At 39.5% G+C, this 27,007-nt stretch overlaps 1 protein-coding gene across 2 annotated transcripts; it reads left to right on the top strand.

Annotated features, from left to right (window-relative positions):
* The first annotated feature begins 2,826 nt into the window (after positions 1-2,826).
* On the top strand, positions 2,827-26,771 carry LOC112107711 (afadin- and alpha-actinin-binding protein). Of its 2 annotated transcripts, none has more exons than XM_029912420.1 (14): positions 2,827-2,877; positions 5,408-5,539; positions 6,306-6,508; positions 6,753-6,953; positions 8,671-8,781; positions 9,841-9,976; positions 11,169-11,244; positions 11,328-11,505; positions 14,935-15,085; positions 21,465-21,601; positions 22,086-22,259; positions 23,990-24,101; positions 26,099-26,219; positions 26,460-26,771. In XM_029912420.1, the coding sequence occupies exons 2-14, from the start codon at positions 5,497-5,499 to the stop codon at positions 26,542-26,544; spliced, it is 1,728 nt and encodes a 575-aa protein (XP_029768280.1). In that variant the 5' UTR covers positions 2,827-2,877; positions 5,408-5,496; the 3' UTR covers positions 26,545-26,771. The 2 variants fall into 2 exon arrangements, with proteins under 2 accessions (XP_029768280.1, XP_029768281.1); XM_029912421.1 differs by having other exon boundaries at positions 22,134-22,259.
* Positions 26,772-27,007: the final 236 nt, after the last annotated feature.

Here is a 27,007-nt window from a genome sequence, read left to right on the forward strand (position 1 = left end):
AGAAAGGAGGACATGGGCGTGCGTGACAGGGGCACTGGAGGAAAATAGGGGTGGGACACCTTTCAGCCACACATCCCCCACCGTGTGTGTGCCATAATCTAGGGACTCCCAGCCCATCTACAGGGGTGTGACAATCCGTTCCTCCTGGAAGCCAGGTTCTGAGAGGGCTTGCCTTTTGGGGGGGTCTGAACCCGTATCCCCCTTGTGATATGAGATCTGGGGGGGGTCCCTTGCCCATTTATGGGGATGTGACCTCCTTCCTTGCCTCCCCGTATAAGCCAGGTTCTGGGGGCGTGCCTTGCCTTTCTGAGGTTGTCTGAGATCTCTCTCCCCCCTCTCATGTGAACAAGGATCTGAGGAAGAGACCCTCGGGGGTGGGGGAGTTTAGCACAGGCATGCTCAGAGCATGCACAAAGAACACATTGCTGGCATTGGGGTTCTATAACTACATTAGGAACAAGAGAAAGACAAAGGGAAGTATAGGTCCACTATTTAGTGGGGAAGGAGAGCTAATGATACAACATCAAGAAGGCTGAGGTGTTTAATGTCTATTTTACTTCAGTCTTCACTAAAAATATTAATGGTGACCATATTCTCAACACAATATTAACAACATGGGGGAAGAAGCATATGGTTGCTGGGTCTCAATCTGTTGATGGCTTTGAAGATCAAGAGCAAGGTCTTAAACTGGCATTGGGAGTCAATGAAAGGATGTGAGCACATGAATAGTGTGCTCGTGGCATCTCCTGTGCATAGGTGGACTGACACACTCTACTCTTTTGCATTCAGCCCCAAATCCAGTAAAAAGATGAAACTGTACAATGAAGATAATTCTAGTAGCAAAACATTGGCCATTTTCAGAGATGGTTACTTTTTGGAAACTTAATGAGGTCTCCTGATGCTGCACAACAATTTAGGATGCCTTTTGCTGGTGGTTTAGCAATTTTAGACCTTGAGGTTAGATTACCCTTTAGTGAGTCTTCAAGTTGCTGTTTTGTAGTCTGGTTTAATATACACTTCTGGTGAGTTTTCCAAGACACAAGGATCTGACTTCTGTTTCAGGCATGGGGAGAAAACAACTGGATTCTCAGGACTTCAGTGTACCATTCCTTTTCCATTCCCATGTCTTCCTCCTGGCACCCCCCTCCATTCTGAAATCCAGGAACAGGAACTCTTGAAAGTGGCTTGCTTCTGATCCCACTGGGTTAGATTTCCTAGGTCTTCCTATCAACGTCACTGTAAGCAATAGTAAGAGAATGACTTGAATGCACTGTGTGGCAGAAGCTGAGTGCATTTGGCCACCCCCGAAAAGCACTATTAGCCTATTAATACACACTGTGACATCATGTAATAGTGTTAATTATGACTCCTTAACTTCATATTTTATTTTTAAGAAAACATAAAATTGTGTGTGATTGGTATGGGATACATCCTTCCACTGCAATGTAATTTTTCTCGTAGAAAGTCAGTTATAGTTACAAACTGCTGCTGAAAGGGAATATTGGCACTTTACAGGGAGGAGGCATGTTAAAACTTTCTTCCCTCTCCCAAGCTGCCTTTGCAGCTGAAGTCTCTGTATTCTTACATATCACTTAAAAATAGGGAGAAAGGTTAAAAAAAAAAAAAGGGGGGGGGGGGGGCAGGATTTTTGGTGTTGTTTATTGATGAAATCCTATCTGTGAACCACTGGGGATTGATGCCTCAATATGACATCAATAAAGCGCAATTGGCCAATCATCGATCATTGCTATGCTGGCTGACTTTTGGACTGTTCAGGATTTCTGTGTGTATGTGTATTCCCTTCTCAAGAATGAGAGAATCTGGTATAACTACTTGATTTTTACCGAGGCAAGGATTGCATAGAATTAAAGGAATTTGATCTTTGTCCGTTGCAGATATGCAAATGACAGTAACTTTTAGAGCTACTGTAGTAAAATAGATTTATGCTGGTGTTAAAAGACTGCCTTTAAAGTGAAAGGAGTAGGGATTTTTTAGGCCCTGTTTTTGTCAGGGCTCATGATAGACCTGTCTGCCTTTTGAGCAAAGAGGGAAAACTGATTTGGTAGATGAAATTGGTTGTGCTGTGACTTGGATAATAGTCTATTGCAAGTATTAGAGAGAGAAGGTAAGGTGGGTGAGATAATATCTTTTATTGTACCAACTTCTGTTGGTGAAAGAGACAAGCTTTTGAACGACACAGAGCTTTTCTTTAGGTCATATTGCAAATATTGTAAGGTTGCCCTTTGATTATAAGTAAGGCTACGTTTTAGTCATGGGTATTTTTAGTAAAAGTCACGGACAGGTCCCGGGCAGTAAACAAAAATTCATGGCCCATAACTTTTACTAAAATTACCAGTGAATAAAACTTGGAGGGAGCTACCCAGGGCCCCCACAGGTGCTGGGGGGGGCGGGGGAGCGCAGGCAGTGGTGCGCAGCTCGGGACCCCCGCTGGTGCTGGGAGGGTGCTGGGGGGGCTGGCAGGCTCCCTACCTGGCTCCCCCCCAGCAGCAGCAGAGTTTGGGGGTGGGAGGGGGCAGGGGGTTGGGGTACGGGATGGGGTGAGGCGGGCTCTGGGTGGTGCTTACCTGGGGGGCTCCCCGGAAGCAGCGACATCCCCCTCGCTCAGATGCTAAGCGGAGGCATGGCCAGGCAGTTCTGTGCGCTGCCTCTGCCTGTAGACACCGCTCCCACAGCTCCCATTGGCCGCGGTTCCAGGAAATCACCCTAACTTACTAAGACAGAGGATTAAAGTGGTTGGAATGGCAGTAATGTGAAAATGTCTGTAGTTTGATTTGTGTTTTCTGTTTTATTAACAGGACTGCGGTGGGTAATACTCCTGATCTGAATTGATGGGTCCAACAGAAGCTAAATGAACATGTAAGAATTTTTTTGTATGGTCTTTGTATTGTGCATAATTTTGGGTTTATTTGATAAAGATATAGTTGATTTTGGTGGGAGAGAGGGAAGGGAAGACCCTCTTCTTAAAGACTCTGCTCCTGAAATCATGGGGGTTACATGAGAATCTCAGCTTTCATTGAAAGTGTCTAGTCCTTGTGGTTTCAAAGAGATGCGGGAAACATGAACCTTAATAACTTAATAAACAGAAGATAAAAAAGAACCAGTTCTTTTAAATCTCTTGACTTTTTGGGGCCTGGCTCTTGACTTTTGTACATCTGGGGTTGGCACTACTGCACTCATTTTCTCTCTTTATAACATTGTCTCTACCATTACTCCTTTACACATACGTTTTCTAATGGATACATTTGCATCAGTTGGAATGTGTTAATTTGCTGCAGCTATTGAGTAGTAATTCTATACCTTTTTATCCTGGTGAACTTATACCTGTGAAGCATTCTCCCAGTAATATGTCCTTTTTCCCCAACGTTGGGCCTGTCATTATATGGTTGCACCACAATGACCTAGAGCTAGGGCAAAGTTAAAAAGGTGTAGGGAGCTGTGAATGAGGCACTCGTACCCTGTTCTTTGAATTTCCTGAATAATTTTGGGTTTAAATCTCAACCATGACACTATGCTATGCTTCCTTTCTTTCTTTTTTAAAATAAAACTTCAGTCTGTAATACTTCGATTTTTTTAACGCTTGCCATGCAGGGATCTCAAAGCACTTTATAAATACTAATGATTTAATTGAGTCTCACAAAACCCCGGTGTAGTGGTGGTATTTATCATTTTATTTATTATCCCCATTTTATAAATCAGGAAACGGAGAGAACCCGAATAACTTGTCCAGGGTAACACAGGAAGTCTGTGACATATCAGAAAGAGAAGCCAGAGTTCCTGAGGGCCAGTCCTGAACCTTAACCAAGTCTTAAGTTTTGGGGGAAGGAGGGCTACAGCATACTCCTCTGTCTTCCAAGCTGCCATTTTGAGCTCCTGAATAAAACACAAACCAAAGAAAAAAACCTCTGTACTTCAGTTCCCCATCTTGAAAATAATTCACAAGGATGTCTCCAGGATAAACTCACTGCCATAGTATCTAGTGGCGACACATTTGAGTGCCATAGAAAGACTTATAAATAAATTCTGTCTTCAACCATATTCTAAAGATGGGCTTAAGAGTCACAGACCAGCTAGAGTAAACCTCTAAGTATGCATCAAGCAACCATTTTGGAAGGGTAGGTTTTAATTGCTGTAGACAACTGAAGTCTAAAGTCTTAACTGCTCTGCTGCAAGTGGTTTATTGCAACAATATCTGACCAAAATATACCTGTGCTGTAAAAATCCTCAGAAGAAAACATGAAACTCATGTGAGGGTATCATCCAAATTGTTCATTAGAGAGGTAGGTGTGCCTCCCTGTGGGGTGGAAAGTTGGTCTGTTCCCCTTAGGGTGACCAGATGTCCCGATTTTTATAGGGACAGTCCTGATATTTGGGGCTTTTTTTAATATGGGCTCTTATTACCCCCCCATCCTCTGTCCCGATTTTTCACACTTGCTATCTGGTCACACTAGTTCCCCTAAAGCAGCAGATATCCATGGATCTGTGTGGCTCTCAGCACAGCTGTGAGAGGTAAAGACCATGCTTGAGGGGACCTTATGCTACTGTCCTGGTTTCCAGATCCAGGGCAGCATGGCATCTGTGGATCTAATGCTGCTTTCCCTTTCTCCTGGAAGACCCAGCCAGCTTTATCTTATGAGTACAAGTTCTTTTGGTTTCCAGAAGGCCAGTGCTGTGGTCAGTGGCCAGGCCAATAGATTTGTTCCATTCAGCATATTTGGGATCTCTCCCACGCTATTTTTTTCTTCCAACTGTTATTTCAAATTTTAAAAATACAAAATTAGGCAAAGACTTGAACTGATTGCCACGTGATGGGACTTTTCTTTAAACTTCAAACCTATACAAATTTTCCTCATCAGGTTGATATTCCTCCTTTGCTCCTATATCACGTATACTAATTTCAGAGCTTGGAAGACATTTATTTTTCTGTTAGGTAATAAGCCCACAGAGATGAGTCTATGATGAAACTGTACTTAACCAAGTAGTGACTCTTCTATAAATAAAATTATGCTGCTTGGTTATAAAATTCCTTACTACTTAAGAGAAACGGTCTTACTGTTTCTCTAATGATGTACACCACTATAAAAAACAATTGGATTAGTTTCACTGCATCGTGATTCTTTATCCTCTTTATGGGATGCTTGGTGCTTAATTTGTAGTTTAAGGTTATCTAAATACCGTGCACCAAAAAACCATGCACCAAAAATGGTCTTGTCTGGCTATCTGTATTTAAATATTGGTTCTATTGTACTGTAATCACTGGGTTTCATAGATTTGTTTGTATATAGAAAGTTTATATGGCTTGAGGCCAGGGGCATCTCTTGTATGCCTGATTGTATCTAACACAGCTAGAAGATTATATTGTTAATCTAAAATGTTCTTGCTATTTTAGGAGATGCCTATGTAGGGGATTTTACCAGCAATTGTACTAAATGCTTTACTGCTGAACCAGTTGCTCAGGTACTTTGGCTGTCTGTTGCTATGGGAGATTGGAAGACTATTACAGTGCCAGCACTGTCATCAGGTAACTATTATAGTTAGAAGACAAAACTGGGAACAATTTTAATTTAGGAGGTTTGAGAATCACTAGTGGTACAATACTTTACAGGCTGCTAAACAGTGAAATTGGAGTTTCATTCATAACATATCTAATTCCTTAAGTGGAAATGTTAAATGATATAATCGTGTTTATACTACAATTTCTACTGGTTATGGTAGTTTTACAGAATTGTTATCACTAAAAATTACTCTATCATATGTGAGAGAATTCTAAACATTCATGTTTTTTACAGTCAGTGAATGTCTCACATTGCTGTAACATTCCTTTTGTTTTCTGTTTCTCTTTTGTCCTGTGTTTTGATTAACAGTGTATTAAAGGCAAGACATTTTTTTTGAATGTATGCGGGGTGGTGAGGGAGTAGGTTAAAATGTACAATGAAACTTAATATGTAAGAATCCTCAGTACATTTCTTGGGCATGTATGAGAAATAGTAATCCAAGTAAGCAAATGAACTAGTAATTAGAATGATTTTTATGAGAATCTTTTTTGGGGAGGGGAGAGGAATTTTTTCATGAAAATGCCTTATTTAAAATCTTGTTGATGCTTTACTTTTTGGTAGAAACTCAAATTAGTAGCATTTTGTTTATAGTATTTCCCCCTCCCCAAACTCTTAATAGTTCTTAATGTCATTTCTAAAGTTGCTAAACAGTGATGAGTAATCCTGTTTTAGTCTCTTGAATTGATTTAAATAATTAGTTCTAAACTTGTTTCATAATATTTTGAATTGTAGCTAGCAAAATCCCTTATCAGAATACCTCAGAAAAAAAGAACAGGAGTACTTGTGGCACCTCAGAAAAAAAGATGTCCCCTTCAAGTTTAAACATGCAACAAGTGCTACGCTCGCCACTGCCTTTGTCCAAAAGTATGCACAGCTTTTTCAGTGCCTTCTGCACAGAAGAGAATGTTGAACAGAGCATCTCCTATCTTAACAGGGTAAGCCGTGTTCTCAAGTGGGGTCATTTAATATAACTGTCAATCAGTTGTGGAAAGGAGTGTGAGTGGTCTCTGGGGTGAGAGAGTTTATTCCCATGAAGTAGGCTTTTCTTTGGTTACTAATTGAAAGCCAAGGAGGTTTTTTTTCCTTGCAAAAATGAATGTCTTCTAGTATGCTGTGTGAGAATTTTGTCAAGGATAGAAAGAAATTGGTCCAATTATTGCTCTCTCTGTCCCTTACTAGGAGTTGACAACATTAGGTTTCCCTTCTCTTTATTCGGAGTGCAAAGATAAAGAATTAAATGTAGTATCGGTCTTAAATTGTATGAATGAACTGCTTGTACTCCAACGCAAGAACCTCCGAGCTCAGGAAGAGGTGGAAATCCAGCATCTGAAACTGGGTAGTGATATGGACCACCTGCAGAACTGCTATGCTAAAGTAAAGGTAGAAAATCAATTCTCTCTAACTCTTATCATAATGCAATGTGGCACTTTCAGCTAACAGATGTTATAAATTCTCAGTAAGGTTATTTTGCTGATTTATTAAGACTTAATTGTCCTACAAGTTTTTTTTCTGAGGTGTGTTTTCTAACTGATGGAAAACTCATTAAATGTAATGAAAAAGGAGTGGAAGAAATAGCTCTCTAATAAAGACATGAATACGCCGTGAACAGTTTAGCGACCAGCTGTTCCTGAGGAAGATTGATTAGATTAGAGGGTGGTAATTCATTATGGAAATGAAGATCTTGGAAGATTTGGCTGGTTTATCTTTAAATGGGATATTGTGAGTGTTGCTAGATTTTTCAACCCTAGAAAATAAATTACTTCATGTAGCCACAAGAAGTATAGCAAGCTTACTCATGTTGCTGTTCTAACATGCCTCATCCTGATTCCAAAGGGCCATCTCCAAAGGCTAGCGTATAGCTCATTCTCCATATCCATTCAGGTTTTGGCTTCCCTGAGAGACCTGAGGACAACTGTCCTGTCACAATGTCTATTCAAAAGCAGTCAGCAACACTTTTGGTTACTGGTTTGAATTTAGACCAAATTGATAGATGAGGCTCCATAATCTGTTACAATCCAGCCTCTCCCAAAATTTTAGGCTAAAGTGTAAATGACAGTCAGTTATTGCTAGTGACTTAGATGGCATGAACTGAATGGAAAAATTGTATTTGAAAGTAGGTATAGTTGCTTTATTAGCAGATTCTGAGTTGTGTCTCAGCTCTAAAATAAGCTTCTTTTCCACGGTAACATTTTAGCAAGGCAGCTTTTGCTTTCAGTGCTTTACTTAGCCCCCATAGTTCTACTTTGCAAGAAGATTGACTACCCCCTACCACTTTTGCTATTATTTGTATCGCAATAGCACCCAGAGGTCACAGTTTGAATCAGAATACCATTTTTCTAGACACTGTGCATGAACCCATAGGAAGACAACAGTTCTATCCTGAGGAGTATATAATCTGCATGGAAACAACTCTAGCATGTAACATTAAAACGCTATTGTACAGCTGCACTCCTGCTTTTAAAAAACGTAACTTATGTATTATATTAATCCCCTAGCAAAGTCAGCCAAACTACTTACCCCATGTGCAGGTGTGTTCAAGGAGAGAAACTGCATCTTACTTCCACAGTACTTTTGTGTTGAAGCAACCCTAATTTGGCCCATAATATGTAACTTTTTTGTGTACCTTCCTGCCTCCTCCAAAAGCGGTAATGATCATTTTAGCAGAAACATCCAGCTAATGTACTTATCCAAGCCAACAATAGCTCCAACTGCCAAAACATCTAGCTTCTCCTCTGACTTCTATGGAGAAGGCATGCATTGCAGCATATTGAATACTTAATAATTTAATGGCAGTGAAAGAGTAATTGCATTCAGTATCAAACTAAAAGTAGTAATGCTGTGTTGCTTATATTCTTTTCCATATTTAACTCAGTAAAAATCCCCATGAAGTGGAGTGCTACAGAACTAGCACTTTGCTGCACTGGGGTAACCATATTATCCAGGCCTCTTGCTGTAGAAATGAAGGTTAATTTGCCATGAAGAGGCCTTGCCTGTGTATTGGACTTCTGATATTTCAGCAAGAACAAACTTGTCTCAAATTTAATTTTTTTCTTTTGTAAATTTTAATTGAGATTGAATTATGGGTCCTTTTTTTTAGGAGCAACTGGAAACTTCTAGAAGGGAAATAGTGGGACTTCAAGAAAGAGACAGACAACAGCAATGTAAGCACAGAAATCTGCACCAGTTACTTAAAAATGAAAAAGATGAGGTGAGTCAGCCTGTACATCTACACAAATCATTCAGAAAACCTCAGGTTTGAGTAGAGTTTTATTTTAAAAGAATACATAGGCTTGCATAGAGAAAGTTAGCAAATTTCATGTGTGGTCACTGTGAAGTTTGGCATACTAGCTGCTAATGCAGGGGTTCTCAAACTGGGGGTCGGGACCCCTCAGGGGGTCATGGGGTTATTGTGGTAGGGGTCACAAGTTGTCAGCCTCCACCCCAAACCTCGCTTCATCTCCAGCATTTATAACAGTGTTAAATATAAAAAAAAAAGTGTTTTTTTTAATTTATAAGAGGGGGTACTCAGAGGCGTGCTGTGTGAAAGGGGTCACCAATACAAAAGTTTGAGAACCACGGTGATAATGGGATGCAATTCATGTGCAAATGGGGTCGACGGGTTCAAATGATAAAAATGGTGGTGGTCTCATTGCATATGTACACGTGCAGACCTGTGATGCCTTTTTTAATGCATCATTCTGAGATAAGTCAGCTAAAGCCTGGCTGCTAGACTCCGAGACCCAGCTATTTGCCAGAGCCTTTCTAGTAATGTATAACAAAACCAAAGTAAAACTTCAGATATGTGTAGGAGAGCAAACAAACAAAAAATGCAGCCAAAACTTGGAATATCTCCTTGAACCTGGAAGAGGGAAAGGCTAAAATCCACTTGGAAGTTTACTGTAAACAATACTTTGCCTAAATTAACTGTATGGTGCTTAGGGAAAACCTGAGCGAGAGTTCTGTGTGCACACACATGTAAATACTTTTATTGTTGTTTGGATTACAACGATGCCTAGGCGCACTAGTCATGGACCTGGATATTTACACAATTAGCTTTTCCATAGTGCCTATCCCAGTGATGTCCATATGTAATTAGCATCTTAATATTCAGCAAAAAATATTGGACAGACACTGAAAGTTACTACGCCTTAAAATTTATATTTTATATAAATATTTATACCAAGCTCTTTTATTTTTGTTTTTATGTTTAAAGAAATGTATGTGCATGAACTTTAGTTGAAAATTTATGGGGTTTTGGTTTTTTTAGGTACAAAAATTACAGAATATTATTGCGAGTCGTGCTACTCAGTACAATCATGATATGAAGAGGAAAGAAAGAGAATACAACAAACTAAAAGAGCGCTTACATCAACTAGTCATGAACAAAAAGGATAAAAAAATAGGTAAGTAAAGTCTTCCACATTGTAGTGATACAGTAAAGCTGCATGTTCAAGATATTTACTTCAGCTTCTAGCATTAACAATGTGCCAAGCTCCTGACTTAGAATGCACTTTGGTATCCAAAATAGTAGGTCACAAAGAAGGTTTTGCATAAAATATGTAGCATTTAATTAAATTTAACTGTTCATAGACTTAAAGAAAACTGATCTTCTAGTTTTGCTAGTGTAAGAGTGCCCTATAAGAGTTTTTGAGTATCTCCCCTTGTTTTGATAGGCACAAACCAAAGAAGGCCAGTTGGCTGCCTGATGAGAATCATGATCAGTTCCTAAATTAAAACATTTTCACCCTTATAATTTCTATCTTTGCTAGTACCACTTCAGCTCTGATGGTGGTAGGAACAACTCTGAGTGCTAATGTAGACTGGGCTGTAAAGAGCACTTTAAGTACTATATTTGTGTCCACCAGCTATGAGCAGGTTTAATCAAAACTGCTTAAAATTTTGGCAACCACCTGGAGGCCTGGAACTGCACTAATGTTAGCGAAGGTGGGAGATTCTAGACAGGAAATAAAACTAGTGTAGGCACAACCTATGGAGGGGAAGGGGGAAGCAGCTCTGTGTCACCTCATTGCAACTTTTATTAAAAAATCTTAGGGTGCTCTGCTACTTCTTAATAAGACATAAAACAAATAAAGATCATTATGCTGCTCTGTCACATAGTGAGAGTGTTTCTTCCAAGACAGATGTCTTCAGCATGTGACTACAAAAGCTCCTTGCACAGCATAATTTATGCAGTGCATTGGGCATGAGATATTAGTACTGCTCTTTTAGTGTTGCAAAACTACTCGTAATGAGTATGTGGGAGTGAGGGCAGTGAAGTGTCCAACACTGCGTGGTTTATCCTGTCTAAAAGAGAGACCATCATATTAGAAACTCTACAATCTTTTTCATTTATTAATTTTAGATGTTACATATAACTCTACCATTAAAATTTCTTCTCTTCCTTCCATTATCTCCCTTTCTTGTTTTGTTTTCAGGAAATTTTGGTCTCATGTGAGTCCAAAGATTGATTTTTATATTCAGTCCTGTAAGGCTTCTTAATGTAAAGGAAAATGTAGGGTTGCCTGAATATTTAGATATACTTTTGGGATTTTTACTTCACTCTGAAATGTCTTTAATTTCCCTTCTCATTTGTAGCTATGGATGTTCTAAATTACGTAGGTAGAGTTGATGGGAAGAGGGGTGCTTGGAGAACTGGTAAAACAGAAGCCAGGTAAGTTGATACTTACATAAATATATACTTTAATCAAAGTGTATTTTGTAATTATTTATTTATTGTAAGGCTTCTGCTTTCAGGAATGAAGAAGAAATGTACAAAGTTCTGTTAGGTGGCTATGAACAACGTCAAAAACAGCTTCTAGTGGAAAATGCTGAGCTCAAGAAAGTTCTTCAGCAAATGAAGAAAGAGATGATTTCACTTCTCCCACCACAGAAACAGAAACCTAAGGAAAGAGCTGAAGATGGCATTGGGCCGGTAAGTGTTTTTATTTTTGTTTTTTAAAAAAACCCTACTATATATTGAACTAGTACTATGCACAGTCATTGGGTCATACCAAAATATTACCCTAGCTTCTTAAAACTTTCCATCTGCACTAGTTACTGTCTCATGAGGAGCCCACTGTTCAAATGGACTTAAGTAGGCTGTCCGAATCCTGCATTTTGCTCATATCAATATTTGGGTATGGAAAATGGACTTAGGTGCTGATTTTCAATGTCCTAGTGTGATTGGACAACCTCTTAAGGTGCTTATGTTGGAAAATTGTACTTCCAGTATGTACTGTATCTAGAAAAACATGGTGATTATAAGTAGGGTGGGCTCTAAGACCGACAGGCTAGATAAATCAATGTTTCTACTAAAAATCTGCAGCTGCTATCAGGAAAACTTTTATCGCTAAATAGAATGGTTTTCAGTTCTGCTAGTAATTCCCTTCCATTGTTAACACTGGGGCCGTCACACATTGCTTTATTGCTTGTAGATGTTGTGGCAGAAGTGGGTATGAAAACGTATGTAATCATAAAGGAATCTTTTAAATGTGCTTTAGAATCAAAACCGTTGTGGATGAGATGTCTAACAGAGCTGCTTGATTAAGTGATGTTTTGGGGGATTCAGTAGTTTTAGGCATCTTACTGTAATTGAAATATTACATTGGGCTCGGCCGCCTTGCCACAGGGTGTGAGTAATACCTTAACTTCACTGAGAATTACTCGTATATCCTGCAGCAGGCAAAACAGGCCCACGGTATGTTTAGTGCTCTAATTAGTATGTCAAGTGTCTGACTCCTTCTTTAGGAAAGAATCTTACTGTAGGTTGAAATTCCACTTTATAATGTAGTACTGCAACTCAGTATTGTGGAACTGTTCCACTGCTAAGGCCCCATTTATACACAGGATGCATGTTACATACTGTGACTACAGTCCTGTAAATGGATATGCACGGGTGGACTCCCATGCCGGCTGGGACCCAGGGAAGACAGTGGGGTTCGGCCCAAACTCTATGGGCCACCCATGCAGATCCAGCTTCAGCACTGAGGCATATGTGTGCTTGCGTACCAAGACAAACTGGAGGAATAACAGGACTTTATGCTTTGCAATGAAATGTTCTTAGGTGACTGAATCAAATTTCTACAGTTCTTTGTTGATCTCTTGGGGTATAACTTTTTTTATAGCAGACTTAAAAAAAACCCAAAACACACAAGCCTCATTTAATTTCTTGGAGGGGCATTCAGCTACTTTGTAAAATGAATAACCAGCAGAGTCTAAGTAGTGACTGCTAAGTACTTATGGGTAGAGCTCTGTGCGGATACAAAATTTGTATCTGCATCTGATCTGCGATCCGCAAAAATGATCTGTGGATGAGGATATCTGTGGATACAGAGCGGATATCTGTGGATTTGCAGGTCTCTACTTATGGGGCATATGCATTAGCTGCTCTCCAAATGCAAATATTTCAGTAATTTTTTTACTTCCGTATATTCTAAAAATCTAGTTGGTCTAATGGATTAACTATTTGCAAATACTCACAGTCAAAAGCAGCCCTGGGTTCATTTTTGACATAGGTTATAGGCACAAAGTATTAACTATTTTTTTTATTTGTCTAGAAAACTCATATGAATATTAAAAAGTTGATAAAATCATTAACTTTATGGGGGGAAAATAAATGTGTCTCTATACTGGGCAAAGCTAACTTGTGCTCCTAAGCAAAGACCTCTTAATGTAAAATACACTCATTCCGGGGTGAAATTTTGGTAAACCTCTAAAAATGGAATTATAATCATCTCCTGGTAGACTTCCAACTAAAGCAGTGCTAGTTATTGATACTTATGTACAGTAATCCAATGATCAGAAAGTTACTTAAATTATATATGTAAAAAAGGAAAACATAACTATTTGAACGAGGAGTACTTGTGGCACCTTAGAGACTAACAAATTATTTGTGCATCCGATGAAGTGGGTTTTAGCCCACGAAAGCTTATGCCCAAATAAATTTGTTAGTCTCTAAGGTGCTACAAGTACTCTTTGTTCTTTTTGCTGATACAGACTAACACACTACCCCTCTGAAACCGATAACTATTTGAGGTTCTTTGTTTTGTTTTTAAAGCAGTTATTACTGATTCAAAACAAGCGTGCCTAAATGAACTTCGGTTTAAAACAAAAAACCCTGAACATCTTTTGCTGCCCCAATGTTCACACCGGTGGCTTGGCTTCTTGTTACTTAGCAACGTTATACTGAGTCATGTGCGGTTATTGGCCTGGAATGCAGAGCTTTGGACTAGGGTACTATTGATATTAATATTTATTACTACAGTAGCAGCCAGAGGCCCAGTCAGGATTGGGCCCTTATTGTGCTAGGCACTATACACATAGGAACCTCAAGAAAAATTGTCTTTATGGAATTAGATAGAATGTTAAATTTCTCTCTATTCCCTCCTTTGCTGATACTGCAGTTTCCAAAATCCCCAGAAACACTAAATTTCATTTAGTGAGTAAATGTTGCAGCATATGTAAAGGAACCGTTTTTTCCACCCTTGAACACGTCAATTTTATCTGTCTGAATTAATTTAAGATCCAATCTTTTCTGTCTGCTTCTGAGTAGGGAGGATTTACATTGGGAGCATCAGGCCTAGAGATGCTAAAGAGAAGTGGGACAAGGGAATTCTGGCTCCACAGCATTGTTCACTGTACTTCACCCCCTCTTTTCACTCATCTTGCCTTTGCCCCCACCGGTGCACTATGAATAAGAAGGAGGCAGAACCAGTTACTTGCTCTCTACAGGATAATTCTTTTCCTCTGTCTAGATGAGTAATCCCCACATATAAGATTATACAAACCCCACCCCTATGTTCTTAAAACATGTCACATGCTGCATAGTGAGCTCCTCACTCCTGGAATTGGTGTTTCAAGGGCAGCCGCCAGGCAGAAGATTTAGCAGCATGACTCCTCGGAACCTTAAATTTTTATATAGAATATCAGGAATGGAAGGGATTTCAGGAGGTCCTCTAGTCCAACCCCCTGCTCAAAGCAGAACGAATTCCCAGACAGATTTTTGCCCGAGATCCCTAAATGGCCCCCTCAAGGATTGAACTCACAACCCTGGGTTTAGCAGGCCAATGCTCAAACCACTGAGCTATCCACTTCAGGAAGGGGTAGGTGTGTTTGTGTCATCAGTATCTTGCTGGCTGATATTCATTCTGCATATTGAGGGACAAGGGCAGCTAGGAAGTAATGTGGAAGCTCTGCCTTGCATAACCCCTGCAATCCATGCATTTAGAAAGTCAAACTCCCTGCCAGGTCCAAACTGGGTAAATGGAAACTCGCAGAATTTCCTGTTCCCTCAGACAGTTAATAAGCCCCATAGAAAAATATAGAGGACTGCTTCAGCAGACTCTTGTTTTTGCTTTTACAGGTACTATCGGACATGGAGGAAGATGCTGTAGAATTAAATAAAGAGAATATGTGGGAACTTTCTTGTGAAACTGTGCGAGAACAGCTTACCAACAGCATTAGAAAGCAGTGGAGAATGCTGAAAAATCATGTTGAAAAACTGGATAACCAAGGTGAGTGTCATCATAAGCCTGTATTCTGCATCATCGTGATGTTTGTGGCAACTCCATTTCCATAGTGTTATTTGTTATACTCTGACCCATTTGACATAACAATACCCAAGCTAGAAAGTTTTTAAAAGAACATTAAAAAAAATTATGACACAGTAGGTTGCCTCAAGTGCCATGCAACAGAAATAGAAATACGAAAGATTTAATCACAGGAGGGCTGAGAAACTGTCATGTAGCAACACTGTTATCCCTGACTGAGGTTATCATTTGTTGAAGGAAGATATCTCTCATTGTTGGTTTAAGCAGAAAGATGGCCTGTGTTTAAATTTGACTTCTGTTGTCTGTCATCCTGGCTATTTGTGTTACCAGTGTAGTGAAAATAAAAGAACTTGAAATAATTAAGCACAAAACGTATCTAAATCATTTTCAAAGTTTTGGGGCTTCACGTGGCTTTCTAGGGAGAACTGGCTGGTGGCATAGTACTAGTTTCTATTAATTTCTAGCTGCTAAATAGCATTAGAAACAGCTAAAATACATAAATATTTTTACTTTTTCATTAGCTATCAGAGGGATGTTATGCAATCATGAACAAGCAGGGAGGTCACCCACGAAACTGTGAATGGGAGGCAGATAGTCAATGAAAAAATGCCTTTATTAAAATTTGTCCACACTATGATAGTGTTTGAGAATGCTTGCTCTGAAGAATATTGATTTGGTAGGTTTGGGAGTAGAGGAGAAACTGGTTGAGAGACAGCTATATGGAGTAAAAATGTCATTTTGCACATTTGCAGTGTTTCTGTCATCGCTTTTTGGTTTTGTATGTGTGTACCAATGTCCAAATTCTTCCCATTAAAGTCATTAGTTCTGCCACTGACTTCAGTGGGATCAAGATTTGGCTCATAATGCAACCATCCAGATATACAAATGGCTATGTCTGCACATTGAAATTAAAGTAACAAAACATGTAATAATTAAAAAATATTGTGTGTGTGCAAGGGGGCGGTTGTTGTAGGAAATAAAACATCTTTCTCCAATCCTCCCCCTTCCTGGGGTAAATGTTTGGAAGGTTATAACGATAATATTGTATTAATTTTTTTCATTTGATCCATGTTTCCTTCATAAAGCTCATAGAATACATGGAGCCCTTACTTTTCCACTGAAAAATAGGTCTATATTACAGTAACTCCGCTCTAGGTTTTTATAATGAAATTAATAACTCCAAAAATATAGTGGATTCTGAAGAACTGGATAACTTTCAGTTAAAAGGTTTCTTCGGTTTACTTGATTCAGTATAAATGTAGAAACTGGCGTGTGCGTGTGTGCGTGCGTGTGTGCGTGTGTGTGTGAGAGAGAGAGAGAGAGAGAGAGAGAGATGTTTGGAAATCAGATTTTCTTGAGTGGAATGTGCCATGGAGGAAAACGGCAAATGTTTTTCAATTACAACGTTATTCCTGCCTTGAAAAGGTCTAAAACCTTATCTTTCAGGTTGAGTCACTATAATATTTTTTTTCTTATTTTGAGACTCTGATCTAAGCATTATATTATAAAAATGCTCTACATTTGGACCACTTTGTAGTTAGGTATCGGAGGGGTAGCTGTGTTAGTCTGAATCCACAAAAACAATGAGGAGTCTGGTGGCACTTTAAAGACTAACAGATTTATTTGGGCATAAGCTTTCGTGGGTAAAAAAACCCACTTCTTCAGATGCATGGAGTGAAAATTACAGATGCAGGCATAAATATACTGGCACATGAAGAGAAGGGAATTACCTTACAAATGGAGAACCAGTGCTGACAAGGCCAATTCAGTCAAGGTGGATGTGGTCCACTCCCACATTGAGGAGGTGACAATACCAAGAGAGGGAAAATTGCTTTTGTAGTGAGCCAGCCACTCCCAGTCCCTATTCAAGCCCAAATTAATGATGTTAAGTTTGCAAATGAATTGTAGCTCTGCAGTTTCTCTTTGAAGTCTGTTTTTGAAGTTTTTTTGTTGAAGGATGGCTACTTTTAAACAGGATGGATTTGATTTAAATCAAATTGATTTAAATCACTAGTCAGGAAGACTCGATTTAATCATGGATTCCTACATAAAAGTGCATTCTTATTGGTTGTTATAACCTTAATACATATTCTTCACAGGTAGAAGAACTTCATATAAAATATTCCCAAACTGGGTCTCTTTTATGGCCTGCTGCCATTATAGGTTTTCCCTTCTAGTGAGAGAATGGTATGATAGATCTCAAATCAGTGAAGGCTACACTCAGAAAGACTTCAAGACTTCTGGAATATGCTGTTCAAACAATTTCACTTTTGTTTCTACTGCCTGTCCCTCCCTTCTCAAATTTATCTCCAGACTTCTTCTCCTTGTCCAGATCTACTCCACCCCCAACAAACTTCTATTCATTGAACTTTTTGAAACTTTGCACTTTGAGAGAGGTAGGGGATTGACCCTGTGTACACACATTTGCAGAGGGACAATAGGGTTGAGATCTGTTATTTCTCACCTCTATATTTTATTTTATTTATTTATTTAAAAACATTTTTTTGCTGTTAACAAGCATGTTATCTCTGGAGACACAAATCCACAGTTTGAGAACTGCAAAACTAAGCATCTCTGATGTTATCTTCTAGATTGAGCACTGAGTCCTATTGGGTAGATAGAAAGATTAACCTAAATAATCTATACAGAATCCCCTGGAAACATAAGATGGGGTCCCTAATCCATGAACAATTGAAACTCATTTACAAAACTTTTCTTAAACATTACAGAATATATTGTGTCATGCTATAGAATTAGAATTTATAATCCCTATTCCATGATGAGATATTTTTGATCTATAATGTATCTTAATTAAAACTATCTTTAGATAGGTTTTTTCCTCAAAAAGCATTTTATCAAAAACATCTGATTTAAATTTAAAAAATCTGATTTTTTTTTTACTTAAAAAAAACATTGATTTTTATCCGCCCTGCTTTTAAATCTGTTATTGACTGTCCAGGGAGATTGAAGTGTCTCTTACTGGCTTTTGTATGTTACCATTCCTGATGTCTGATTTGTGTCCATTTATTCTTTTACATAGAGACTGTCTGGTTTGGCCAATGTACATGGCAGAGGGCATTGCTGGCACATGATGGCATATAACACGTTAGTAGATGTACAGGTGAATGAGCCCCTGATGCTGTGGCTGATGTGGTTGGGTCCTCTGATGGTGTCGCTAGAGTAGATATGGGGACAGAGTAGGCAACGGGGTTTGTTACAGGGATTGGTTCCTGGATTAGTGTTTCTGTGGTGTGGTGTGCAGTTGCTGGTGGGTATTTGATTCAAGCTGGGGGGGCTGTCTGTAAGCGAGGACTGGCCTGCCTCCCAAGATCTGTGAGAGTGAGGGATCGTTTTCCAGGATAGGCTGTAGTTCTTTGATGTGCTGCAGAGGTTTTAGCTGGGGGCTGTATGTGATGGCCAGGGGTGTTCTGTTATTTTCCTTGTTGGGCCTGTCCTATAGTAGGTGACTTCTGGGTACTCTTCTGGCTCTGTCAATCTGTTTTTTCACTTCAGCAGGTGAGTATTGTAGTTTTAAGAATGCTTGATAGAGATCTTGTAGGTGTTTGTCTCTGTCTGAGGGATTGGAGCAAATGCGGTTGTATCTTAGGGCTTGGCTGTAGACAATGGATTGTGTGATGTGTCCTGGATGGAAGCTGGAGGCATGTAGGTAAGTATAGCGGTCAGTAGGTTTCCGGTATAGGGTGGTGGTTGTGACCATCACTTCTTTGCACTGTAGAGTCCAGGAAGTGGATCTCTTGTGTGGACTTGTCCAGGCTGAGGTTGATGGTGGGGTGGAAATTGTTGAAATCCAGGTGGCATTCTTCAAGGGCCTCCTTCCCATGGGTCCATATGATGAAGATGTCATCAATGTAGCGCAAGTAGAGGAGGGGCGCTAAGGGACGAAAGCTGAGGAAGCGTTGTTCTAAGTCAGCCATAAAAATGTTGGCATACTGTGGGGCCATGCGGGTACCCATAGCAGTACCGCTGACTTGAAGGTATAAGTTGTCCCCAAATCTGAAAAGGTTGTGGGTGAGGACAGTCACGAAGCTCAGCCACCAGGTGTGCCATGGACTCATCAGGGATACTGTTCCTGACAGCTTGTAGTCCATCCTCATGTGGAATATTGGTGTAAAGAGCTTCTGCATCCATGGTGGCCCGGATGGTGTTTTCAGGAAGATCACCAATGCATTGTAGTTTCCTCAGGAAGTCGGTGGTGTCTCGAAGATAGCTAGGAGTGCTGGTAGCGTAGGGTCTGAGGAGAGAGTCCAAATAGCCAGATAATCCTGCTGTAAGAGTGCCAATGCCTGAGATGATGGGGCGTCCAGGATTTCCAGGTTTATGGCTCTTGGGTAGCAGATAGAATACCCCTGGTCGGGGCTGTAGGGGTGTGTCTGTGTAGATTTGTTCCTGTGCTATAGCAGGGAGTTTCTTGAGCAGATGGCGTAGTTTCTTTTGGTACTCCTCAGTGGGATCGGAGGATAGTGGCCTGTAGAATGTGGTGTTGGAGAGTTGCCTTGCAGCCTCCTGTTCATAATCCGACCTGTTCATGATGACTACAGCACCTCCTTTGTCAGCCTCTTTGATTATAATGTCAGAGTTGTTTCTGAGGCTGTGGATGGCGTTGCGTTCTGTATGGCTGAGGTTATGGGGCAAGCGATGCTGTTTGTTCACAATTTCAGCCTGTGCACGTCTGTGGAAGCACCCTATGTAGAAGTCCAGTCTGTCATTTCGACCATCAGGAGGAGTCCACGCAGACCTTTTGACCTTTCCACTCACCTACCTCTAATAACATTTTTTGGGGATGGGGAACAGGAACTACTTTTCCCCTCCTGCATGGGACTTGCACCCTCGTATGCAAAGGACCTGACCTTTCTTGGCCATAATATTGCTATTACAATACTAAATTCAAGAGCTAATAAGGCTTTGCACAAGTCCAGCTTTTCATCTCCTATTGAGATCTGTGTAGGCCACTAATGTGTCATACTAATCATTTTATTGTGGTTAAAATATCTGAATTCTGATTAATGAGGCACATATGTTGTGAGCTACAATATAATCTCTGAAGTTGAAATGACAGGTGCCATAGAATGTTCTGGTGGTTACATGCTGTTTCCATGGAAATGTAGAATGCAAGTTTCAGAAGCTATCTTGGAGAGACTTTATTAGTAGGCAGCGGGGAGCCTGCTTGTGGTCTAGGCAAAGGCTGCCATCAGAGTCTAAGACTTCTCTTAATACCTAGCCTAAAAGGACTCTCTCTGTCCCAGAGAGAGAATAGCAGATCAGAGTGCATGTCTGTCTATATCAGGGGTCGGCAACTTTTCAGAAGTGGTGTGCCGAGTCTTATTCACTCTAATTTAAGGTTTTGCGTGCCAGTAATACATTTTAACGTTTTTAGACTGTCTCTTTCCATAAGTTTATAATATATAACTAAACTATTGTTGTATGTAAAGTAAATAAGGTTTTTAAAATGTTTAAGAAGCTTCATTTAAAATTAAATTAAATTAAAATGCAGAACCCCCGGACCGGTGGCCAGGACCCGGGCAGTGTGAGTGCCACTGAAAATCAGCTCGCGTGCCATAGGTTGCCTACCCCTGGTCTATATGCTACCAAATGGTGACCTCTTCATACCAGGAGTGGGTAGGATAATCCAAAAGTTAAGATATGTAATAAGGAAATGGTTCCCTGAATTTATTTTGTTGTTGTTGTTGTTGTCTTGTCTGTATGTTGATTTCTTAATATTTGTTTTTATTTTGTTCAAAACCTGTTAAACTTGCTTTTCTTTACAGTATCTTCAAATAGCTCAGTAACAAGGTTTATACTAAAAGTATTATCTTTTTGTTTTCTCCTAAACCATGGAGAGTTTGTTTTATTTTAAATGGGCTCTTCCCTCACTTTTCCTATCTGACTTTGTCTGAACTATTAGCCTTCAAAGCACACTACTTGTTTTACAAGTAGGGGTCCAGAGAGACAATTGTTAAGCCCAGAAATTGTGAAATAGTTAAGGGGCAATTCAGTGGTATTGTCTTTCCCTGTAATAAAATGATCCACTGAATTGTAATTTATATCTGACTGATTGTGTAGAGATCCAGTACTGTATATTTCTGCTAGAACTTATTCAGTATTTCCTGTGATTTTTCAGTCATACCCAGGGTCTTTCAAATTCCAAGGTTGGACAGATACATATTAAAATGCCTTTAAATTTATTTTGTAAACCTTTTTTTTATCTTAAATTAGCACCTTTATTGAAAGACATTACCGGTGGCTGCCTCTTTTACTTTAAAAAAACAAAAACCCCCCTTTTTCTTTTCTTTTCTTTTCTTTTCTTTTCTTTTCTTGTTTTTAGTGTCACGTGCACATTCAGGGGCTTTGAATGGCAGCGATGTAATTTCAAGAGAGGACCATGAACTGGAAACTGAAAAGCTAGAATTAGAAATTCAGCAATGCAAAGAAATGATCAAAACTCAGCAACAACTATTACAGGTTGGAATCTTTTGATTTTTTTTTTTTTTTAACTGCTTTCTTCTCTTCCTCCCTTCTTCGGGTAGGAATTGACGCATCACTCTAATGATGCCTCCTTTTATTTGGGTGTTCCTGTTTTTGATAACGGTGGAGGGTGGAGCAGAGGGAGAGGGGATGTGACTCTTACCTTGGCAAACAGTATTTTGTTGTGAAATTAGAACATATAGAAGGAGAAACTGCAGAAGGCAACAAAGTTTAGCAACCTATTCAGAAAGCTTATCTCATCTACTTTCCACAGCTTTCTGAATAGGGTGCTAAACTTCTTTGTTTGCCTTCTGCAGTTTTTTCTTCCACACTTCCTAATTTCCTGTGCCAGTGGCCCATTTATGACCAAGCCTGATTGTCTTTCATGTAATAAATTTTTGCTGGCATCTAAATCTAAACTTGTAGAAACATATGATGATTTCTAAATAACATTTCTGACTTTTGTTCCTTATATCTGCAGCAGCAGCTTATGTCTCCATGTGATGATGATACCTCTATGTTACTACAGGACTGTTATTTGTTGGAAGAAAGAGAGCGCCTCCAGGAAGAATGGAAACTATTTAGAGAACAAAAAAAGAACTTTGAGAGAGAGCGAAGAAGTTTTACAGAAGCTGCTATTAGATTAGGACTTGAGGTATTCAAAAGGGAGGGTATCTTTATAGGCCTTTGATCTTTAATACTGAAGATTAGCCAGTCTTGTAACCTCAGTAAGTGGAAAAACTTAGCCAATGTTGAAAGTATGCATTTGTGTGTATTGTTATCCTTTTGCTATTGTCTTTCTATTGGAAGATCTCTCTTTCACTCTGTTCGCCCGTAGCAGAATACTACATTTTGTACGCAGACATTGGCAAATACAGTTGCTTGACCTAGGATAACTAATTTTCTTTTTCTTTTTATAAGCTTAGGCCAAGATTTTCAAATATCTGCACATGTGCTTTTGAAAATAAGGTCACTTATTTAGAGTAGAGACTTAGGAACCTAACTTTAGGCACTCATTTATTTATTTATTTATTTACAGTTTGGCCTTAGACTTTATCTATAGGTACATACATAGCACTGATTCACATTGTATCAATATTTTTCAGTTCCAGTAAGACACTATAAAATTCTCCACATTTTCACTTTACTTAAAAAAATATTTTTAATAAGATTGTGAGAGTATATAGGATGTACTCTTAAACTGTATCACAGGCATATTGCTAAGTTTAACCAGATGTGTCTAAACCTATAGTCCAGATTGCAGCATCACTGCATGCATAAGTTTGCTACTGCTTCTCCTCTTATGCTTTAATACTGTATCTGTATTGTGATCTATGTAGATGTTTATGAAAAATTTGCAGCAGCCCCTCAGCCTAGAGCTGGGGTTTGTTGTGTCTCCTTTGAACATAGGAAGAAGAATTTTGAACAATGGGGAAATTTGCTCCCTTGCTCTTACATCCTGTCCTCTCTCTTCCTTGGTACCTCCTGTTTGTCTGATCTCTTCAGAGGTACAGGAACTGTCTCCTCCCCATCCTGCTGCCATCTGGATTTTTGAGGACTGCCTGACATTGACATCACTTCTCTCCTCCCTTGCCTACAGAGTCACATGAAAGGGAAACCCTCATTCTTTTCTCTCAGATTTGGGTGGGAGTAGTCAGGACTCCTTTCCAGCTCTTTTTTTCTCTTCCCAGAAGGCACTTGGAGTTGCAAGATGATCAGTACCGTAGTATTGTAGTGGAGGGTAAATAGCGTTTTACCCATTTCTCATTGGGGGTATGTGGAGTTGAGTTTAGGTTAGTTTACCAATTTATTTATTTTACCTTTACGCCACTGAGCCATAGTCATTTCTGGCAGCTGCACAGAAGGTGGGTTTAGCATCTGACTGGTAGTTTCCTGGCCAAAAGCCCTAAGGCAGTGATTCTCAAACTTTTGTACTGGTGACCCCTTTCACATAGCAAGCCTCTGAGTGCGACCCTACTTATAAATTAAAAACACTTTTTTATAAATTTAACACTATTATAAATGCTGGAGGCAAAGCAGGGTTTAGGGTGGAAGCTGACAGCTCGCGACCCCCCACATAATAACTTCACAACCCCCTGAGGGGTCCTGACCCCCAGTTCGAGATCCCCTGCCCTAAGGTAAAGTGAGAGGCACTTGCAAGGACCTTCATCGCACATCCTTGTGAACCAAACCATGGGGTTCAGTTTACAAACACCCTTGCCATTTGATCCTTTCTGGGATCTCACAATTGTAGGTCTATGTTAAACTGCCCACTTTTTCATTATAAGAATGAACTTCACTTTATGATTTTACATGCAAAACAAATCAATCATTATAAACCTACCACTTTCTGTACAGAATATAAGTGGACATTTCTCTTTTCAGAGAAAGGCATTTGAAGAAGATAGAGGGGCTTGGCTGAAGCAACAGTTTTTGAGCATGACTTCTGATCACAAGAACTCTGAACATGTGAAAACTCAAAGTGCCTACTCAGGAAGCAAGTATTTAACTCACTAACTTTTGTACATTTCATAAAACTATCCTTATTACGTTTTATTTTGTCTCTCAGTTGGAAGATACATACACAAGGAAATGGAGACTTCCTAAGTATAAAGAGAATTCATGATGTGATATATAAAAAACATTAAAAATCTATGTGCAAGTCAGGGCTGCTAGGCTCTCCTGGTAGTTCACCTAAGAAGGGAATCCTGATAATCCAGTCATGGCTACATGATAAACTTCTCTTTGAGAAGGGACCTGTTGAATGTCAATTATATAACAGAACTCTTAGCATTAAATAGCATGTTTAATTAGAGAATCAGATGAGAGGCTGTGCAGCTCCCCTGGTCTTCCTATAGACCTCTCTCTACATGGAATTATTTTCGTTGGTATGAAACATTTATGTTTAGGGACAGAAATAAGATTATTTGGGTGCTGTCATTAAAAAAAGAATGTTTTATTGGTGTCAGACTTGTGTGCTATGGCATTTGTGATTTTTTTCATACTTGTGGATTTTTGTGTGTGTGAATGTTAAGTGCATTTTAAGAGAGAATGTAGCATTAAACAGCCCTCCCTGCCTGTAGCTTAGATTTGAGGGATGTAAGAATATAAAAATTAAAGAATTCCTTTGCCACTTAAAGGATCGCCATCTTGATATAATGCCATTTGGATACTTTTACATAACGGTTTTCACTAGAATGATTTTTAAAAACTATATATTTCTACTTTAGTTTTAAGGCTTTGTTAGGTTACACTCCAGAGTACTATAACCCTACAGGAAGTGCCATGTAATACTGTATAATTCTGCTTGCCCACCTTTTTGAAGCCTTTTCAAATCTAAAAATGAAAAGGAATTACAGGGCCTGATCCAACTCCCATTGTAGTTAATGCAGATCTTCTCATTCACTTAAATGAGGCACTAGAATAGAAAGTGCTAAGCAATGCTATCTGTTCAGTTTAATTTCTTTTGGACTTTGGGCTAGTTTATGAGCTTTCATGTTGACATAAGTGACTTTTGCATGGGTGTTGCCAGGTATCCTGGACTCTAAAGTAATCCTTGAATCAATTGAAATAAGGTTTGCTAAACAAGAAGTAAAAACCTAATCCAGAAAACACTCATATGAGTATCTTTAAGCACATGAATAGTCCCATTGACTTCAGTGTGACTATTTGTATTCCTATTTTTTTTGTTGTTTTCAAGTTAAATATTTACAAAAACAAAACATAGTACTGTGTGTGTGTGTGTGTGTGTGTGTGTGTGTGTACACCTATGCTGATTTCAATATCATTTTTAGTCCAATACATCCAATAATAATTAAGGCTAAGATTATATCATGGTGGTCACTGGGACGGATCCCCAGCCTCCTTCGGCAGCAGAGGGACCCCGGAGCTGCTCAGTGGGTGGGAGAGGGGCCCCCGCAGGTCCCCAGGCGCCACCGCTGGCAGGGGCAGCCCCTGCAGCTGCTCAGCTGCCGCGAGCAGCAGCCCCCCCACAGCCCCTGGAGCTGTTCAGCGGCCACAGGACCCCCACAGCTCCCAGCCGCTGGCAGCAGAGGAATCCCAGAGCTGCTCAGTAGCAGCTCCCCATCTGCTGCTGCTGGCAAGGGATCCCCCCACATCTCCTAGCCTCGCAGGGCAGCAGGGGGACCCCTCCCAGCCATTGGGGAATGGGGTCCCTGTAGCTCCCAGCTGCTGCAGGGGATGGGGGGGTGCAGCAGGGTGCTGGACCCTCCTCCCTCCCCGTTTTGCCAGGGATGTTTTTAGTGAAAGTCAGGGACAGGTCACGGCTTCCTTAATTTTTTCTTTATTGCCCATGACCTGTCTCTGACTTTTTTACTAAAATTATCCATGGCAAAATCGTAGCCTTAATAATAATGAATGTGCATATTTATTATTTTTTTATTATTGGGAGAAAATAAGAGTCATGGAAAAATTCCTCTCTAGATACTTTCATAACTACAGTGTTGTTTAATAACATACTTGTATGTCTTGCAGGTTCTGACCCAGACAATCAGTTAATGAACTTCAGGTCTCGGCAAAAGAAACCTCACTGCTTGCCTAGTGTACCTCCTTCAGAGGAACTTTGCCAGACAATTCAGCATATCCCACACAACAGGTATCTGAAATCATATCACCCATCTTTACTTTTATAGTGTATGTGAACTGCTCAGTTGGAGTAGTGATTAGAGAAAGGGACCATAGCTTGGGGAAGTTCTGAACTAGACATTGACAAGAGTTACGGTGGAATATATTATTTAGCATAATTAATATACAACTTTCGACCACTATCAAAACAATTGTTCTACTTATATTTGTAAAGGGGAATATTAGTTAAACTTTAACTTTCTCTTTCCAGCAATTCGAGTGTTGTATTGAATAAAACTACTGAAGACAGCAAGCCAAAGCAATGGAAGGGACTCAACAAAGCAGAAACTGAATAATGCATCAAGACCTCGGTCACAGAAGATTTCTAAAGTTCATGTTCTCTGTTATATAGATAAACTGCCTTAGACTTTCTAGGGTTGTCTGCTGTCTTTTGTTAAAGAAATGTGTCCATAAACTTTTCTTTCTAAGGTGAAACAGGGTGTTATGAGTTTGATCATCCTTTCAGTGAGCTAAGAGATGAAATGAGTTGCAGTGTGTGGGTGTGACTTTTTTATTTTTTAAACAATTTCTTTCCCGTTCTTTGTCTGCAACTTTTGAAAGATTTTTTTTTTTTTTTGAATAAAAAGAAAAAGCTTTGGATATTCTAGTAACAGACACTCAGATTCTGTGAATAAAGGAATGTATGAGATTATTTTATTTTATTTTTTGGTTGTAAATGAAACACTGGAACCTTAGTGTTTCTTTTCATCGCAGACAAAGGTAGCACTTTTAGGAATTGTTTAATTATTGTAAATGTAC

Source organism: Terrapene carolina, unplaced genomic scaffold (assembly GCF_002925995.2).
Source record: "Terrapene carolina triunguis isolate 2854851 unplaced genomic scaffold, T_m_triunguis-2.0 Scaffold211, whole genome shotgun sequence".
In the NCBI taxonomy this organism is placed as follows: Eukaryota; Metazoa; Chordata; order Testudines; family Emydidae; genus Terrapene; species Terrapene triunguis.

Excerpts from the sequence above, each read along its gene's own strand:
- LOC112107711 (XM_029912420.1), top strand. The coding sequence starts at position 5,497 with ATGGGAGATTGGAAGACTATTACAGTGCCAGCACTGTCATCAG. Across the intron at positions 9,977-11,168 it reads CAAAAAGGATAAAAAAATAG|CTATGGATGTTCTAAATTAC; the intron begins GTAAGTAAAGTC and ends TCTCATTTGTAG. Across the intron at positions 11,506-14,934 it reads CTGAAGATGGCATTGGGCCG|GTACTATCGGACATGGAGGA; the intron begins GTAAGTGTTTTT and ends TTGCTTTTACAG.